The 19,710-nt window shown below is 47.8% G+C and overlaps 1 protein-coding gene across 1 annotated transcript; it reads left to right on the top strand.

Annotated features, from left to right (window-relative positions):
- The first annotated feature begins 11,847 nt into the window (after nucleotides 1–11,847).
- On the top strand, nucleotides 11,848–14,372 carry LOC120702263. Its single transcript, XM_039985983.1, has 4 exons — nucleotides 11,848–13,360; nucleotides 13,451–13,837; nucleotides 13,914–14,032; nucleotides 14,124–14,372. Exons 1-4 carry the CDS (start codon nucleotides 11,848–11,850, stop codon nucleotides 14,370–14,372), a joined length of 2,268 nt encoding a protein of 755 aa, XP_039841917.1.
- Nucleotides 14,373–19,710: the final 5,338 nt, after the last annotated feature.

The raw sequence follows: 19,710 nt of genomic DNA, 5'->3' as shown, positions 1-19,710 counted from the left end.
TAAAAGTTTGGATGGGTTCGCCCGAGCTCTGACTCAGCTTCAAAACGACGCATACTGGCAATCGAGTCATCTATTGGGCTTACCCCCGGTCTTACACCCAATAAAGGCTAGGATGGATTCGCCCGAGCTCTGACTCAGTTCTCAAACTACTGGTGCTGGCAAAAGACAAATACTCAAGTCGACCCCCAGTCTTACACCCAATGAAGGTTAGGATGGGTCCGCCTGAGCAAGATTCCAATATAAAGAAGAAATCGAGTGCTTCAGAATCGGCAGAAAGAGAAAATCGGGTCGCCAAAGACCCCAGAGACATGAGCTCCCCCTTCTTAAGGGGTTATTTCTTCAGGAGTCGTCACTCCATCAGTTATTTCGAACACCAACCTTTCTTTGTTTGCTCAAGGTAAAAGGCACGGCGAATCGAGTAACTGGGGCTAAGGGACATGTGCCTTCCGGCCCTAGAGACAAGTTCTCTACCATCTTCAGGAGTAAAAACCAGAGACATGAGCTCCCCCTTCTTCAGGGGTCGTTACTCCATCAGCTACATCGAATACCAACCTTTCCTTGTTAAGTTAAGGTAAAAGGCATAGCGAATCGAATAGCTGGGGCTAGGAGACATGAGCTTCGCGGCCCTAAGGGACAAGTTCTCTATTTCCCAAGAGGAATTTCTTCGTCCATGAGGTAACAATTGATCGACTACTACGGTACTCGATGGGGCAAGCTTCCTATCTCCCAAGAGGAATCTTTTCGTCCACAAGGCGACAAATTATCGACTACTTCGGTACTCGATCTTTGGATGGGACAAGGTCCCTATCTCCCAAGAGGAATTTCATCGTCCATGAGGCAATAAATTATCGACTACTCCGGTACTCGATCTTTGGAGGGACAAGCTCCCTATCTCCTAAGAAGATTTTCTCGTCCATGAGACGACGACTAATTCGACTACTTCGGTACTCGACCTTCGGACGAGACAAGCTCCCTATCTTCTAAGAGGAATCTCTCGTCAACGAGACGACAATTAATCGACTACATCGGTACTCGACCTTTGGAGGGACAAGTTCCCCTATCCCCAGGAAGGACCTAATCCTCCATGAGGAGACAATCCATCGACTGCTACGCACTCGACTTCGAGAAGACACAAGACTTCTCATTTCCAAAGAAGGAACTTTTCGTCCACAAGACAACAGGCAATTCGACTACCGCAGTACTCGAAGAAACAACTCAAGACAGCTTCATAAAAAGCAACCAGCCGATTGGCCATCAACTAAAAAGAAAAGTACTATACATCTCAATGTTCAAAAGTACTGCAGTGGACACACATCCACACAAAAGAATATTACAAGAAGATGTTCAAGCCTCAGGCGCTGGCTCGAAGCCACTGATAACCTTATCAGCAATGGGCTTCATCTCCGCGACATATTCAGAGAATTGCTCCTCCGAACAGCCAACGGCAACCCCATCACTAATAAAGGACAAGTTCGCAGAGGGAAGAAAGGACTTAACTAATCCTAAGGCATGAGCTAAGTAGTCCCTAGAGGTGTCGGAGAAGAAACTACTGAGTCGCTGGGGGGCTTCACGAAGTCGATCCAGCAGACTCTTGCCACCAACATCCTCCTCTTCGACCATCCCGACGACTACTTGAGCTGCCGCCTGAAGTTCAGCCAGCTGCTGGGTTTTTTGATCATGATCAGCCGCCAACTCCTTCATCTGCTTCATATCGCTGACCGTCTGCTTATCAGCGTCAGCCTTGAGCTTGGTCAGCTTCTCCACAGCATCTGCGTGACGATACATAATATTCTTAGTTCATCCCTTCTCAACAACAAGCTCTTAAGCTCTGCCAAAGCAAAGCAAACATGAGCGTAGAAGAAACTACTCGAAGCATACAAACATCAAGGAAGACGAAGAATACATTTCTTCTCCTTGGCAGCAGCCTTCACCTTCTCTTGCAACTTGGAGGCCTTATCTTTCGGAGCAGAATTATCCTGCTCCAAAGCTTTGACTCGAACCTCTAGAAGACTGACCTTCTGCGATTGCTCCTGGAAAGACCGCTCAAGAGCAGCCACCTTCTCAAGTTGCCGCGCCTGGTCAGCAGACAACTGGAGACCCTCTCTAGCTCGCCGAAGGAACTCGTCCTGCTCAGCGACTTGCTTAGCCAAAGCCTGTCAACAGAAGACAATCAAGACAAAAGTACTCGACATCTCAACGCAAGTATTCGAGTACAAAAGACACTTATAGCAAGAGCAGAATGGCATCCCAGAATCTCCTGGGCAACAGCAATCGATGACTCAGCCGACTTCCCCACCTCCTGCTGCGGCATCTCCTGCAGAGCCAGCTCAACATTGCCAGCAGCCGCTGAACTCTTCGGTTGATCCCCAGCTCGGTTATCTAAAGGATTCAAGACAGTCAGCAAAACCTAACAAAGAACTAGTCGATCATATGAGAAAACTACTCACCAGTGCCAGCAACAGAAGATTTCTGGCCCGCCTCCTCGGCCATAGGACTCTCCGCCATACCGGCACCAGAGTCATCTACCCGATCACCATCTTTCGATGGGCTGGGAGGCAACTGAGCAATACTTTTCAAAGAGGAGAAGATACCCTTCTCTGAATCATCAACCCCAAGAGCATCAGGGTTGCTACAAAATAAAGAAAGTACTCGACGCTTCAGTATAAAGGAAAAGAAATAAAAATGCGCAGCCGATCAATAGTCTCACTTACTGCGAACATTGCTTCAATACGAATTTCTTTGGCTTGACAAACTTCGGGACCACGCTCTGTCCCGAAGCGCCCTACCCCCTGGGAGAACCACTCCCGCCGGACTCACTCGGCGCAGTGGGAATCGCGACAGCGGGGCTCACAATAGAGCTCACTGCCTACCTCTTAGAAGGAGAAGGAGGCCTAAGAAGAAGGAAAGCCATCAAAAACAAATGCAAGACTTCAGAAAAGTGCCAATCCGTACTCACCTGTTGCTACTTCCAGCAGAAGCAGCCCTCCGCTTTCGAGTCATTGTAGACTCGACGGCCGGCTCGTCCGCCACCTGGCCCCGGACCTCCGACGCCGTTCGACTGGCCGACGGACCTGCACAAAACGCAACCGTCATCAGTTCAAAATACAATAGATCAATCAAACCAAAGAGCAAGGAAAAGGTAGTCAGATTCGCACTTGAGTCAGTATGCGCCATAGCCACATCTTCAGGAAGCGGAGGCCTATTCTGATAGTTTTTGGGATTAATCTGCACGAAAGATACCAACTCGACTACTTGACAAAAGTACACGACTCAAACTACAGTCTACTACTCGAAGCAGTACCTCCCGAGGACGCCTGTCGGCTCTGAATGCCCCAGAAAAACTGGGCCTCCAGTCTATATTCTTCAGGAGAGCGGCCACCCGACCCTCCAACTCATCCTCAGAGATCTTCTCTAGAGTATATCGAGTGGGATCCTTCTCACCTGTATACTCAAAGGCAAGATGAACCCGCCGTTGCAAAAGGCCGAACCCTCCGGAGAGACCAATGCGCTACCACGGAAACACCAGTAATCTGGTGATCCGCCTTCAGCTTCTCAATCTTCCCAAGAAGAAAGTTAACCTGGTCCACCCTACCGCCCCTGGAATTTCAACTCGGCTTCTTCACGGTTGGACCAGGAGTGCGAAGAGGAAGAGAAGAAGAAAGATTCCTAACATAAAACCACATCGACCTCTAGTCGATGACCTTGTCACTCAACTCGTAAGGGATATACTTGGGTTTCTTCCCCTGACGGAACTGCAGCCCAGCCCCCCAACTACATCTACCCTAGAATCATTGGGATGGGGTTTCAGATGGAAGAAATACTGAATCAAGTCAAAGTGAGGCTCAATCCTCAAGAAAGCTTCCCAAAGATGGACAAAAATAGATATGTGAAGGATAGAATTAGGGGTCAAGTGATGCACTTGAACCCCCCAATGGTGAAGGAGGCCCCAGAAGAAATCAGAAACGGGAAAACCAAGGCCGCGAAGAACGTGAGAAAGAAAAATGACAGATTCGTTTCCTTCCTCATGAGGAAAAGATTCCCCATCTGAACGCCTCCAATGGATAACGTTCTGGGGCTGGAGAAGATGACTGTCTACAAGATTCAAAAGATGGGAGTCGGTACACTTATTCGACTTCCATCCCTGGACTTCCCCCCATCTCCGGCGGCATCGCCCGTCTTCCCCTTCGCAGCATACCTCTTCGGCACCATGAGAACAATTCTCTTGCATCACGCTCGGGGGCTAGCGGTGGCTAGTTTCTCGCGGCACTCGGAGACGAGAACTGATGCGTTTGCGGCGGCAGAGAAGGTTAAGGAAGCGTGCTAAACCTAGATTTACTCGACTGGTTAAATAAAGCAGAACCAGAGGTAGTACGGTAAATAATAAGAAGCCCAAAGGTCGCGCACAGTTTTCATAGTTATCTTAGCCAATAAATTTCGGATCTCTCCCGAGAAAAATCGGAACCAGCGCAAAAACGGAAATCTGATTACACGGATTACATCCCAATAGAAGAAAATACACAAATCGGAGTAAATTCACCACTTGAAACCACTCGATCTGAATTACAACGGAAACAGCTCGAAGGCTGATGCAAGGATACAAATCTTGTTACCCCCAGAAAGGAGTAATCCAGATACATTCAGGGAGGAAAAGGCTTGTTGTAAGAAGATATGAGTGGTCAGGAACATCGCAAATCCTCTTCTTGCATTTGCTTTTCTCCCTGATAGGTTTTGCAAAAAAAACAATGTCATCTCTCCAGAAGCCATCGAGGGGGAAACAACCATAGTTCCCATCCGACAAGGCTTCTGACACGGTTTCCACCATCAGCCCACCAAGACAACCAGGATGGCTGCGATGTGAGAAGCAAAGGTGGTGACCTGAGAGATAACAAGTGTTTGTCCTGCTCGCAAACACTCTTCTAGCACCTACAAGGATGAATCGAGTACCCTCATCAGGAGGTCGAGTACTCTCCAGTGAAGAACTCCACTTGGAACCCATGACTACAACTGCAAGAATAAAGATTCAAGTGCAGCGGACCATGCTTAAATAGAAGAAGCAGCGGAGCCACATCTCAGCCCGTGACATCCAAGGATAGGGGGGCTCACGGGCGAAATAGAAAATATTCTGCAGCAATACTCGCCACGTGAACCCACGAGCAAATAGTACACCTGCGCTGACACCCTTTCAGAGGATTCGCTGCGGTCCTGATGACTTCAAAAAAATCACAAAAGGACGTAACGCGATCCCCTGGACCCTTAACCCCAATCCGAAGATTTGAATTCAAGGCTTGGGGGCTGCGGGATACGCGTCATAAAACGACAACTTTTTTTCCAGCGAGTTCCAGACTTAAAATGGAGGACCGAAGGGCCCGGAAGACTGAGTTGATCCTCAGCCTGATTCATCAAATCAAACTAAGGCTCGGGGGCTACTTGGGGCATTAGCACCTCATATCCTCGATGCAGCCGAAGAAGCACTTGAAATACTACTCGAAGCACTCGACGGACTCCGAGGATGGACAACTTGCTCCAGAAGCACCCAAGGCGTTCGATTACGCAGGAAGAAGTCCAAAAACTCTCGAAGTACCCGACGGACGTCTTCAGAAGCACTCTACGCCTGCAGGACTCGACTACGAAGAGCTCGGGGGCTTGTCGGACCCGGGACAGCAGGACTGCCCACGGGCACGAAATATTCTAGAGTAGGGAATAACACATGGATACGCCCTACCTCTTTTGTATCTACCCGAATAGGAGTAGAACTAGTCGACGTACTCGGGAACTAGCCGAACTCCTCGGACTAGGATCCTAACAGAACTCGACTAGGACTTTTCATGTAACCCAGTCCCCCCAAGATATATAAGGGCGGACAGGGACCCCTCCAAAACATCGAACAATATCAGAGGGAATACAAACCACCACACAGGACGTAGGGTATTACGCTCCGGCAGCCTGAACCTGTCTAAATCCTTGCACCATCGCGTTCTGATCTTAGTGAGTCCCTACTCATAACCACTCTCCTCGGGATACCCCTCGGAGAACCCGACGGTAAAACACCGACATACACCAGCTAGAAATAAAAGTACTTCATCCATTTCAAAATATAGATTGTTTTGACTTTTTTTTACATTCATAGTATTTGTTATATATCTAGATACATGTCCAGATGCATAATAAAATTGTATCTATGTACCTAGAAAAGTCAAAATGACCTACATTTTAGAATAGAGGGAGTATAAAACACTTCCGATGCCATATGACATTACTTAGCTGCATATAGGTACAAAATTTATAGCCACCATCAGTAGTTCTAAGAGTTCAGTCCCCATCCATCATGTCTACAGGTTCAACTAACATCAGGTACACTACTACAAAAATGATTTGTAGCAACACCTCGTTTTTTTAGGGGCGGACCAAAAAGTCACCCGTTCCTATAAATGGAGTGAGGGTAGTGTAGAAATGGTCCGTCCCTAAAGATGGCATCTGTAGGGGCGGTTGACCCCCTCTGCCGCCCCTGAAAATGGGTGCCATTTTTAGGGGCAGGTGGGGGGTCAGCCGCCCCTACAAACAATTATTTTTAGGGGCGGCTCACCCCCCATCCGCCCCTGAAAATGCCCTCATTTTCAGGGGCGACTGAGGGGGTGAGCCGCCCCTAAAAGTATCATGTGTAGGGACGGCTCATCCGCCCACCCGCCCCTAAAAAAGTATATAAAAATATGTGTCCTTCTTTCTCCTCTCGACCCTCCATTATTGGCTCGGGAGAGGTGCTCACCAAGATCGAAAAAAGGAAAAAAGGGGGGAGAGGTTTTCAACTCGATTTCCTTGAAGTTTGGGGCTCTAGGAGGAAAGTTGACGCTAATTTATTGTCATTCCTAAGCTCTTTTGTTAGATTTGTGGCTCAAATGGTGCTCTCTTTCCCTCTAACTAGCTCTAGATCTCCATGGTGTGGATTAGCCATTTGAGACACCATTTGCCTCAAACTTTTGGATGAAGTTGTGCTATTTTAGATGGAGAACAAGATTATCTAATCATTAGTATTGGATCTACATTTATGGATCTATTAGTCAAAAACATTTATTCAATATACACTTCAATGATGTATTGTAATGGTGTTTGCTTTTTATATAATTTAATTTTAGTTATCGAACATATTCCAAGTCTCTTTCGCCAACTATTATCGATACTTTAATGATCAAAATCAACGGGAATGCAAATTGCGAAAAAAAACGCGGGAAACATTATCGAATGTTTCAAAATCGAATCTACGCGGGCGGGCAAAACTTTTTAGGGGCGGGTGAGGTGGATACCCGACATTGGAAATAGAATTTCAGGGGCGGGTCGTGGGGTCACCCGCCCTTGAAAATGAATTTTCAGGGGCGGTTGGGGGTGGTCCGCCCCAAGAAACCTATTTTTAGGGGCGGTTTCGCTACCCGCCCCTGCAAATAGGTATTTTTAGCAGCCAGAACTAGCAACCGGTGCGCTACCCGCCCCAAAAAATGCATTTTAACCCGCCCCAACAAATGCTTTTCGTAGTAGTGGTAAAAACTTATAGCACAAAAGGGATTACCAATGGTACCAACATTCTGTTCAACTAACATCGCAATTTGTGGTGGAGTATGATTATATGATAAGAAATCTGTGATAATTTTTATTTTTCAATCTATGATGGTTATGAGAGGTCCGTCATAGAAATAAGATCCAGGTTAGAGCCCAATGGTCCATTTGCAGATCTGTGCTGAAAATTTATAAACCATCACAGATGGTACCCATCCAAAATTTATAACCCTTCCCCAGACCCCGCGCAGTGCGGGAAGCCTACGGCACTGGATACGCCCTTTTTTTTTATCACAGATGGTACCCAATTTATGATATTTCTTGTTAACATCACCAGAAATTCGTCATGGATTAAAGGATTTCTTGTACTAGAGGGCTAAGATGCCAGAGGTGACAGGAGCCGCCATCGTCAGCAAAGAGAGACTAGTGCATTGGATCGATCCACCATTTCTGATGCCACGTGAATCAGCCAATAATACTGGACCAATGACGATGATGAACACTATCCGCTAAGACCCAACTGAAGATATCATCACCAATCATTTTCAGTGGTGCATGATTGACTAGTGAAATTTCTTCCTCCTTCCGGGTATATAATAGAAAAGTGCGCGGCTTTAGTGTTTTTAGCACATTTTCTTTGCCGAGCAGGGCCGTATCTCATGTCGTAGTGTTATTTATAGTTGATGCAGACTTTAGTGTTTTCAGCACATTTTGAACAGAGCTATACCATTTGAGATATTTGTGGTAAAATTATATTTATGTGATTCATGGATTGCCTACAAATAGTACATGGTACATTGATAAATTTACATATTACATACAAAATTGTGGATCATATAAATTGAACCAACAAAGGTTATCGTTTGTGCCCATAAAAGAGGAAGGAGCTAACCAAAATTCTATTTTGCGAGGCACTTTGAAATGGTCTCGGAGGCGGGCACAATTTTTAACCGCCTCGGTTAATGCCTATGATTAACTGAGGCGGTCACTTTATATTAACCGAAGCGTTTAGCCGCCTCGCAAAATAGATTAACTGAGGCAGTAATATTATTTACCGAGATGATTATTATAACCGCCTCCGTTAATCATTTACAGAGGCGGACATGTGTAAGGTGTCCGCCTCCAAAAATCAGGCCTAGCCCACAGCCCACTAAGGCCCGATTAATCTCTGAGTATATATATAGGGGCCTTAGGGTTTCACTCTCATCCTCTCTCCCTCTCTCTCTCTCACTCAGTCCGGCGGCGGGCGCAGCCCTCCCTCCCTCTTCCTCCTCCTCTTTCTCCCTCCAACTCCCTCCTCCATCTCCTCATCTCCTCCGCCTCACCCAATGTGCGGCGGCGCGGCTCGGCGTGGGGCGCGTGGATCCGACCGGCCACGGCTGTGCGGCGGCGCGGCCCGACGTGGGTGGCGCACGGATCCGGCCGGCCAAGGCCGTGCGGCGGCGCTGCTCCTTTCCTCCGGCGCGGGTCGGCCAGGGCACCGCAGATCCGGACGACTAGGGCGGTGCGGCAGCGTTGCTCCCTCCCTCCGGCGCGGTCGAGGTGGGCTGGCGGTGCAGGATCTGGAGGTGGGGAGCCCGGATCCGGCAGTGGGAAGCATGGATCCGTGCAGGGCCAACACGCTTGCCTCCTCTTCCTCCTCCGATGTGGCGGCACGGGTGAGGAGAGAGCCCCAGGTGGCGGCGGCGGCGCTCCACCAACGAGCAGGGGCGGCGACAGCCCGTGGATGGGCTCAACGGGCCCGTGGATGGGCTCAACGGGCTCATCCTTGGGTTTTCTTTTTTTTATTTTATTAACCGATCACCCGCTCACCTTCGTAAAGCCACGGTTAACCGTTATGATAGATCGGAGGCGTTTGGGCCGCCCGCCTTGGAAAACTATTTTTACCTGCCTCGGTAAATGTTTTTTGTAGTAGTGTAATTTCACTTGCGCTTTTACTTTATAGAGAAAGCATATCAGAGGTAGTAAGCAAGGTCCCAAGTGTCGGTGTTTTACTGTTGGGTTCTCCGAGGGGTATCCCGAGGAGACTGGTTATGAATAGGGACTCGCCGAGATCAGAACGCGATGGTGCAAGGAACACAAGGATTTAGACAGGTTCGGGCCGCCGGAGCGTAATACCCTACGTCCTGTGTGGTTATTTGTATTCCCTCTGGTATCGTTCCCGGTTTTGGAGGGGTCCCTGTCCGCCCTTATATAACCTGGGGGAACAGGGTTACATGGAAATCATAGTTGAGTCCTATTGGGATTCTAGTCCGAGACGTTCGGTTAGTTCCCGAGGCGGTCGACTAGTTCTACTCCTATTCGGGTAGATACAAGAGAAGTAGGGCATAATCATGTACTACTCCCTACTCTAGAATGTTCTGTGCCCGTGGGTAGTCCTGTTGCCCCGGGCCTGACAAGCCCCCGAGCTCTTCGTAGTCGAGTTCTGCAGGCTTCGAGTGCTTCTGAAGACGTCCATCGAGTGCTCCAGAGTATTTCCGGAGTCCTTTGCTCAGGTCTGGAGTCCTTTGACCACTTTGAGTAGTCTTTCGAGTACTTCCTTGGCTGCGTCAAGGCTATGAGGTGCTCTAGCCCCGAATTTTCCTTCTGATATGGTGCGCGATGTACTCGCGCTCCATATGGAGTAGCCCCCTAGCCTTAGGTTGAACTGATGGATCAGGCTGAGGGTCATCTTAGTCTTCTGGTTTCCTTGACCATCTGTCTGAAGTCTGAAACTTTTTTTGAAAAAAGTTGCTATTTATGACACGTATTCCGCAGCCCCCAAGCCTTGGATTCAAATCCACGGTTTGGAGTTAAGGGTCCAAGAGATAGTATCATGTCCTCTGCAATCTTTCTGTGCTCATCAGTGCTGCAACGAATCTTCTGAAAAGGTGGCAGTGTGGTGTACTATTTGTTCGTGAGTTCATGTGGCGAGTACCGCTGTAGAATCTTTTTCTGTTTCGCCCGTGAGTCTGCTTGATTTCTTGGACGTCATGTGCTGATTTGTGACTTTGCTGCCTCCTCTATTTAAGCAGGGTCTCCGACACTTGTTTCCTCGTTCTTTGCAGTTGTAGCAATGGGTTTCAAGTGGAGTTCTTCGCTTGAGAGTACTCGACCTCCCGATGAGAGTACTCGATTTGTCCTTTTAGGTGCTAGAAGAGTGTTTGCGAGCAGCACAAACACTCGCTATCCTCCAAATCGACGACTTTGCTTCTCTTGGCTTATCCATTCTGGCAGTCCTGTACCTGGCTGGCTGATGGTGGAAGCCGTGTCGGAAGCCTTTGCTGTCTGCAGGACCCGTCCTCTGAGTTTTAGTGGCTTCTGCGGAGGATGCATTGTTTTTGTTGCAAAACAAATCAGGGAGAAGAACAGATGCAAGAATAGGATTTGCGATGTTCCTGATCCATGTTATACAGTCGTCCGACTAATCGCGATTAGTCGCTATTAGTCGTCCTTATCGCTCCGCCGGCTTCGATAAGTGGGGCGACTAGCTTTTGTCGATCAGATGTCTGATCGTCCGACTACTCGTCGACTAATCTAGATTAGTCGTCCGACTTAGCTTCTTGGACGATCAGGCACCACGCTCCTCCGCGCTCAGGCACCACGCTCCTCCGCGGCCCATTAGGTCCATTAGGGTTACCAATATAGCCACTTCTGTCTGTGCACCACGCTCCTCCGCGGCGTCGGCACCCGCGAGCTCTGCACCCCAGCATCCTCCGCATCGGCACCGTCGTATCGTTCGTGAGCACCGGCCTCGAGCCCACCGCCCGCGACTTCCTCCACACTGGCGTCGACGTTCGTGAGATCCGCACCAGCCCCGAGCCCGCGTGGCGTCCTACTCGCAGTCTCCCCACTCGATCTGCAGTGGTAAGTTCCGATCCGCAGTCTCCCCACTTGATCTGTGTCCCTATTTAATCCATTTCTTAGAGACTTAGAGGCTGCAGTTTCTGAGTCGGATTGGTGATGTTACTTTTTTTTCTTCATAGATTTGGGGAGATCGGTCGGGTTCCAACTACACTCCTCCGCTCAGTGCTCGAGTCGAGCCGCCACCGCCGCCTGCGTCACGCCACCGTCTGAAGATGAGCTCCTCCTCCGATGGTAAGTTTTCTTGCTCTGCTCTGCTCTTGCTTTGCTCAGCGGAGGGTGCTCTGCTCTTGGTCTTGCTCTGCTCAGCAGAGGGTGCTCTGCTCTTGCTCTTGCTCTGCTCAGCGGAGGGTGCTCTGCTCAGCTCTTGCTCTTGCTCTGCTCAGCTGAGGGTGCTCCTCCTCCGGTCATTGCTCTACAGATTTCGATGCACAGCGGCAAAGGCAGGTGCAAGTGATAATGCCGTCGCCGCCACAGAATGAAGCCGTGGCCAATGAAGCAGGCGCCACAGGTTCCTCCGCTGCTGAAATTGCCTCCTCAGCTGCTCCAGATGGTCAATCCATAGTAGAGAAGGCCATAGCTGAACTGCCACCAACTCTTGCAGAGATGGCTAAAGATCCTAAGAGAAAAGCAAAATCTAGAGACCCTAGATGGAAATATGGGTTCTGGCCAGATCCTCTGAAGAAGGAGATGGTGCAATGCATATTCTACAAGAAGGTTGTTCCTGCAGGAATCAAAAGGTTCAAGCAGCACCTTGCTGGAGGCTATGGTGATACAATAAAATGTCCACAAGCACCAGAGTTGATCTGCAAAGAGATGAGCATTTACCTGAAAAAGAATGCAAGAAGTGTGATTGTGCAAGTGGATGAAGGTGAAGGTGAAGGTGGAGGTGAACAAGAACAAGAGCAAGGTGCAGAGGAGGGTGAAGCTGTTGAACAAGTAGCAGTACCAAGTTCTGGGACAAGGCTTAAGCAAGCAAAGGCAGCAAAGCTGAAAGTTTCTCAAGCTGCAATCACTTCTTTTATGGTTTCTGGTCCAGTAAAACCACAAACACAAAAGTACTCCAAGTCAATAAGTTCAATGCTTTGCGATACACCAGAGGAAGTAGTAGCAAAAAGGCATAAATATGGTACTTCACAACCTACTCTTGAGCACTGCACAAAGAAATCTAAGGAGGCCAAAGAAATTGTTGATGATCATGTCGCTGATTTCTTTTATGAGAATGACATAGCTTTCAATGTCATCAATTCAAGAAGCTTTGAGATTATGGTTGAGTCCATTGGGCAATATGGTCCTGGGTATCGTGCACCAACATTTCGTGAAATTAGGGAGGAGCTGCTTGAAAGGGCTGTGCAGCGAACAACGGAACTGAGGAAGAAGCATGAGAAGGCTTGGAAGGAATATGGTTGCACGATCATGTCCGATGGTTGGACTGACACAAGCCGGCGTCATCTCATCAACTTTTTTGCCAACAGCCCAGCAGGGACCTTCTTCCTAGGCTCAGTGGACGCTTCAAGTGAAGTAGCTAATGCACAAATGTTAGCAGATTTATTGGAAAAGCAAATTGATAAGGTTGGAAAGGAATATGTTGTGCAGATAGTCACAGACAATGGAGGCAATTTCAAGGCAGCGGGAAGGATTCTAATGGAGAGGATCCCTCATTTGTTTTGGACACCTTGTGTAGCACATTGCTTGAATTTGATGATGCAGGACATTGGGCAGAAAAAGGAATTCAACACAACTATCAATATGGCAAAGAAATTGTCCAGATTTCTGTACAAGCATGGAAGGCTTCTTGAGTTTATGAGAAAGAAAATAGATGGAGATCTTGTCAGACCTGCTGTGACTCGCTTTGCTACATCATATCTCACTTTGGCAAGTATGTTTGAAAAGAGACAAGGTTTGAAGGCTTTGTTTGTTAGTCCCCAATGGAGTAGCAGCGCCTGGTCCAAATCTGCTGAAGGACAGCAATGTGAGAGAATTGTCCTTTCAGCACCATTTTGGACAAAAGTGCAAACTTGCCTAAAAGCTTCATAGCCCCTTCGCATTGCTCTAAGGATAGCAGATGGAGATGAGACACCAGCAGCACCTGAGATTATGGCAGCAATGGAAGTGGCAAAGAGCACAATCAAGGAGGACCTGAGAGCCAATAACACTTTACTTAAACAAGTAATGGACTGCTATGACAGGAGGTGGGAAAACCAAATGGAGCAAAAGTTGTATGGTGCAGCCCTATTCTTGAATCCAGGCAAGTTCTTTGCCATAAGGGAGAAGGACAGGAGGCAAGCTACAAGGCTAAGGTCCATGTTCAATGATGTTTTTTGGAAGATGGTGGCGGATGATGATGAACAGTGCAAGATTAGTAAGCAAGCTGATGATTATGAGAGGTCTGAAGGTGATTGCTTCTCAAAGCCAATGGCAATAAGAGAGAGAGATAACAAGAATCCTAGTAAGTTCCTTCCCTTCAATCCCTGCCTCTTGATCTGCTTTGTAGCTCCTTACCTTAAATTGTATTTGCCTTGCAGTTTTGTGGTGGGGATCATATGGTGGCCTAGCATATGAGCTCCAAAGTTTAGCAAAAAGAATTGTGAGCCTTTGTTGTTCTACTTCTGGATGTGAACGTAATTGGAGCACATTTTCTCATGTAAGTACCACTGTACTAGTACAAACCAATTGGAGTTTGGTGGCTATATTCCTTGGACACTAATCTGATTTTGCATTGTCTATTTGTTCAGGTCCATACCAAAAAGAGGAACAGATTAGAGCACAAAAGGTTGAGCAAGCTGGTGTATGTTAGCTACAACCGGAAGATGTCAAATAGATTTCAAAAAATTAGAGAACTTGGCTCCAAAGCAAAGAAATCCAACCCTCTGATTCTTGAAGAATTTAATTGGGAGAGTGAATGGGTTGATGTAAATTCTGATCCAGTTCACACAGGAGCAGCAGTAGATGCACCAGGATATTGGGGGCACCACGAGCAGTAGATGGGGATGACAACGTGCTGACTTGGGGGCAGATGGATGAAGCTATTGGTGCAACTGAAGGTCTCCAGGGTCGTGGCCTGAAAAGGGCGGTTGCTGCTCGTTCTACTGCTGCTGTTAGCCACACTTATGCTAGGAAGAAGCGTCCAAGGAGGGCAAATGCTACTCAGGAAGTGGCTCAGGATATTGCTGAACTGAATGACAGTGATCAGGAGATGATGGAGGTAGATGCACCAGGTGACCAGCATGGTGTATCAGATTCAGAATATACAATGGAGGATGGTGAAGATTCCGGAGGACCACCTGATGGAGAACAAGAATTTCAATTGAATGAAGCATTGCTTGATTAGCTGCATGGCTGGGCTGTCTTCTTTTGAAGTTTGCTGCTTTGTTGAATTGTTGTGTGCTGATGTGTTGTTCAGCTGAAGTGTTCAGCTTATTATCAACTTATCATTTGAACCTATTTATGTACTGAATGTCTGAACACTGAACCTATTTAGCTGTCTAATTGTCTATGTAATATGTATGCTTTGCTGGTTGCCTGCTGCCCTGGTTTAGTTGTGTTCTTTTTAAATTTTGAATTACTTGCTCACTTGTTGTAATGCTGTTACACATTTAATTTCAGCTACTGACTTCAGTTTTTCTCTTTGTAATTATAGTTTCAGCAGCAGAACAGCAAGGATATGGAGTGTGGGACAAGAATATGGAGTTCTGAACAGTTCAAACATCAAATCTCACAAGTGTCACCAAACTGACTATCATTGTGGTGTTCCTGCTTGCTATATAGTATATAAGTACATATACATGTACATATATGTTGTGGGATATATAGGACGACTAGGACCGACTAGGGTCGACTAATCGACCTGATCGACGACTAGTCGCGACTAGTCGCCTTATCGGTGCCATGGCGACTAGGTTCGACTAGACGACTGTATAACATGGTTCCTGATCATGCATATCTTCTTATAACGAGTTCTTTTTCTCCCTGAATGTATCTTGATTACTCCCTTTTGGGAGTAGCAAGCTTTGTATCTTTGTATCAGCCCTTGGGCTGTCCTCTTTGTATTTGAGGTCGAGTGGTTTCGAGTGGTGAAACCGTTGAGATCTTGTGTACTCTCGTTTACTGGAATGTAATCCCTGAATGGAAATCTCTGTTTTCTCGCATGGAGGAGTCTGGGACTTGTCGGCAAAAAATAACTCTGAAGCGGGTGCGCGATCTTTGGGCTTCTTGTTATTTTACCGTGCTGCCACTGGCTCTGCTTATTTAACTGTTCGAGCAAATCTAGGTTTAGCATGCTTCCTTAACCTCCTCTGCCGCCGCCAAAGAACTCATCTACTCTCGCCTCCAAGTGTCGCGAGAATCTAGCCACCGCTAGCCCCCGAGCGTGAAGCAAGAGAGGATTGTTCTCATGGCGCCGAAGAGATCTGCTGTAAAGGGGAAGGTGGACGACACTGCTGTTGGCGAGGCGGAGGTCCATGGGTGGAAGTCGAGTAAGTGCGTCGACCCCCCATCTCTTGAATCTGGTCAAGAACCTTCTTCTTCAGCCCTGGAAAGTGATCCATTGGCGTGGATCCGTGGGGGAACCTTTTCCTCATGAGGGGGGAAACAAATCTGTCGTTTTTCTTCCTCATGTTCTTCGGGGCCTCGGTTTTCCTGTTTCCAATTTTTTCCGTGGCCTCCTTCATTATTGGGGGGGTTCAAGTGCATCACTTGACCTCTAATTCCATCCTCCACATCTCTATCTTTGTCCACTTGTGCGAGGCCTTTCTGGGAATTGAACCCCACTTTGATCTGTTTCAGTATTTTTTTCATCTGAAACCTCATCCCAACGAATCCAAGGTGGATGTAGTCGGGAGAGCCGGGTTGCAATTCCGTCAGGGGAGGAAACCGAAGTATATCCCCTATGATCTGAGTGACAAGGTCATCGACTGGAAGTCAATGTGGTTTTATATTGAGAATCTTTCTTCTTCCCTTCCTCTTCGTACTCCTGGCCCTCCTGTGAAGAGGCCGAATTGGAATTCCAAGGGGAGCGGAGGGGACTAGGTTAACTTTCTTCTCGGTGAGATTGAGAGGTTGAAGACAGGCCACCAGATTTGTGGTGCTTCTGTGATTGCGAACTGGTCGATGCGCAGGATCCAGCCACTGCAGAGGCGGGTCCATTTTGGCTTCCAGTATGAGGGGGAAACAGATCCCTCCCGTTATACCCGAACCAAGATCACTGAGAATGATTTGAAGGATCGGGTGCTGGGGTTGCTGAAGAACGTACTTGAGATGGCTAATGTTGCCGGAACTTTCAGCGCAGCCAGGCTTCCTCGGGAGGTACTGCTTCGAGTAGCTGGCTGATGTGTAGTTCGAGTGTTTTTCGTCAAGTAGTCGAGTTGATTCAGTATCTTTCGTGCAGATTAACCCTGAGAATTATCGGAGTAGGCCACTGCTGCCTGAAGAAGTGCCATTGGCGCATACTGACTCGAGTGTGCATCTGACTTCTTTTGCCTTGCATTCCATTTTGGTTAGGCTGCTGAATCGTTGATTGATCGCAGTTGTGTTTTGTCCGCAAGTTCATCGGGTAGTCGGACGGCGTCGGATGTCCAAGAGCGGGCGGTGGATGAACCGGCCATCGAGTCTGTGACGACTCAGAAATGGAGCGCCGCCTCTGCTGGGAGCAGCGATGGGTGAGTACATCATTGTAGCCTTCTGAGTTGTTTCCTTTTCCTGATGGCTTTTTTCTTTTTCTCAGGCCTCCTTCTAAGAGGCAGTTGGTGGGCTCTATCATGAGCCCTATCGACTCGACTCCTGCTGCACCGACAGAGTATAGCAGAAGTGGCTCTGCTAGGGGGCGGAGCGCTTCGGGACAGACTATTGTCCTGAGGTTTACTCGGGCGAGGAAATTTGTGCTCAAGCAGTCTCCTCAGTAAATGTCTGTTGATTGACTTTTTGTATCTGCTCTTCTGATGCTTTGATTGAAGTGTCGAGTACTTCTTTTCTTTTGTAGCAATCCGGAAGCTCTCGGGACTGATGAGTCGGAGAAGGGTATTTTTGATGCCCTTAAGAACATTGCTCAGTTGCCTCCTAGCCTGCCGCGGAGGGATGATCAGTTGGTTGATTCGGTTGCCGGGCTGAAGGAGAGTCCTGCGGCTGAGGATGCGGGCAAGGGGTCTTCTACTGCTGGCACTGGTGAGTGTTCCGAAGTGATCAACTTGTTTTCTTGTCGAGTTTTGACTTTCTGTCTTTGTCTATTTCAGATAAGCAAGCTGAAGACTAGCCGAAGAGCCCTGCGGTCACTGGTAATGTTGACTTGATCTCGCTGGACATGCCGCGGCAGGAGGTGGAGAAGCCAGTCGAGGGTTCGGCTGTTGTGCCCCGGGAGATTCTGGGCTGTCATTCTGCTCTTGTTGTAAGTAGCTTTTTTGTACTCGAGTGCTTTTTGTTGAGTTGTTGAGTACTTTGTCTTGATCTTGCTTTGTTGGCAGAATCTGGCCAATCAAGTCGCGGAGCAGGCCGAGTTCCTTCATCGGACTGGAGAAGGTCTCCAGTTGACAGCTGATCAAGCTCTGCAGCTTGAAAGGATGGCTGCCCTTGAGAAGTCTTCTAAGGAGCAGTCGGAAAAGGTCAGGTTGCTGGAGGCCCGGGTGGAGTCTTTGGAGCAGGATAATTCTGCTCTAAAGGATAAGGCCTCCAAGCTGCAGGAGAAGGTCAAGGCTGCTGCCAAGGAGAAGAAAGGTATTTTCTTCCTTCTTCTGTCTTCTTCGAGTAGTTTTCTTCTGTTCTCATGTTTCCCTTCTTTGACAGAGCTTAAGAGCTTGTTATTGTGAAAGGATAATGAGGTGACTGATCTGACCAATATTATGTATCGTCACGCAGATGCTGTGGAAAAGCTGACGAAGATCAAGGCTGACGCTGACAAGCAAATGGTCAGCGATATGAAGCAGATCAGGGACTTGGCGGCTGATCGTGATCAGAAGGCTCAGCAGCTGGCTGATCTTGAGGCGGCGGCTCAAGTAGTCATCGACATGTTCGAGGATGAAGAAGCTGGTAGCAAGAGTTTGCTGGATCGTCTTCGTGAAGCCCCCCAGCGACTCAGCAGCTTCTTCTCCGACATTTCTAGGGATTACTTAGCTCATGCCTTGGGTTTAGTCAAGTCCTTTCTTCCTTCAGTGAACTTGTCCTTTATTGGCGACGGGGTTGCCGTTGGCTGCTCAGAGGAGCGATTCTCTGAGTATGTCGCGGAGATGAAACCCATTGTTGATAGGGTTATCAGCAGCTTGGAGCCAGCCCCAGAGGTTTAAACAGTTGTTGTAATATCCTCTTGGTTTTGGTGTGGACGAGTGTCCATTGAAGTACTTTTATCATCTTGATGTATAGTACTTTCTTTTGAGTTGACGGACGGTCGGCTGATTGCCCTTGTCATTGGTTGTCTTGATTTGTTTCTTCGAGTACCATGGTAGTCGATTTTCTTGTCGTCTCGAAGACGAGTAGTTCCTTTGTAGGAATTGTGGAGATTGTTCGAGTACTGTCGTAGTCGATTATTCTCTTCTTGAAGTCGAGTGCGTAGCAGTCGAAGAATTGTCACCTCTCCGATGACTAAGTCCTTGTTGGAGATAGGGAATTTGTCCCATCCGGGGATCGAGTATTTGAGTAATCGATCAATTGTCGTCTCATGGACGAAGAAATATTTTAAGGGGATATGGAGTATTTCCCATCTGTGGATCGAGTACCGGAGTAGTTGAATAATTTGTTCATCGTGTAGACGAGGAAGTCCTTTTTAGGAAATGGGGTACTTGTCCCGTCCATAAATCGAGTACCTTAGTAGTCGATTAAGTTGTCATCTCATGGACGAGAAAAAATCTTCTTGAGATATGGGAAGCATGTCCTTCCGAAGGTCGAGTACCGGAGTAGTCGAAATAGTTGTCTCATGGACAAGAAAATTTTCTTGGAAGAAAGGGAGCATTTCCCATCCGGAAATCGAGTACCGGAGTAGTCGAAATGGTTGTCGTCTCATGGTCGAGAAAGATAGGGAGCATGTCCCATCCGGTTATCGAGTACCTTAGTAGTCGAAAAGGATGTCATCTCATGGACGAAGGAGATGGGGAGAATGTCCCATCCGGCTATCGAGTACCGTAGTAGTCCATAGATGTCTCATGGACGAGAAAGATAGGGAGCGTGTCCCGTCCGGTTATCGAGTACCGTAGTAGTCGATCAATTGTTGTCTTATGGACGAGAAGTTCCTCTTTGGAAAATAGGGAGCTTGTCCCATCTAGGTATTGAGTACCGCAGTAGTCGAGTAAGTCGTCTCATGGACGAGAGAAATAAGGAGCATGTCCCATCCGGAATTCTTCT

This window comes from Panicum virgatum, chromosome 4K (assembly GCF_016808335.1).
Source record: "Panicum virgatum strain AP13 chromosome 4K, P.virgatum_v5, whole genome shotgun sequence".
Classification (NCBI taxonomy): domain Eukaryota; kingdom Viridiplantae; phylum Streptophyta; class Magnoliopsida; order Poales; family Poaceae; genus Panicum; species Panicum virgatum.
This window is presented reverse-complemented; position numbering and strand designations above follow the sequence as displayed.

What these genes read in the sequence shown, in the direction of transcription:
- LOC120702263 (XM_039985983.1), top strand. Translation starts at nt 11,848, where the DNA reads ATGCCGTCGCCGCCACAGAATGAAGCCGTGGCCAATGAAGCAGGCGCC. An exon ending in ATCTGCTGAAGGACAGCAAT is followed by an intron (nt 13,361 to 13,450) that starts GTGAGAGAATTG and finishes CTCTAAGGATAG; the next exon opens with CAGATGGAGATGAGACACCA. An exon ending in ATTGGAGCACATTTTCTCAT is followed by an intron (nt 14,033 to 14,123) that starts GTAAGTACCACT and finishes CTATTTGTTCAG; the next exon opens with GTCCATACCAAAAAGAGGAA.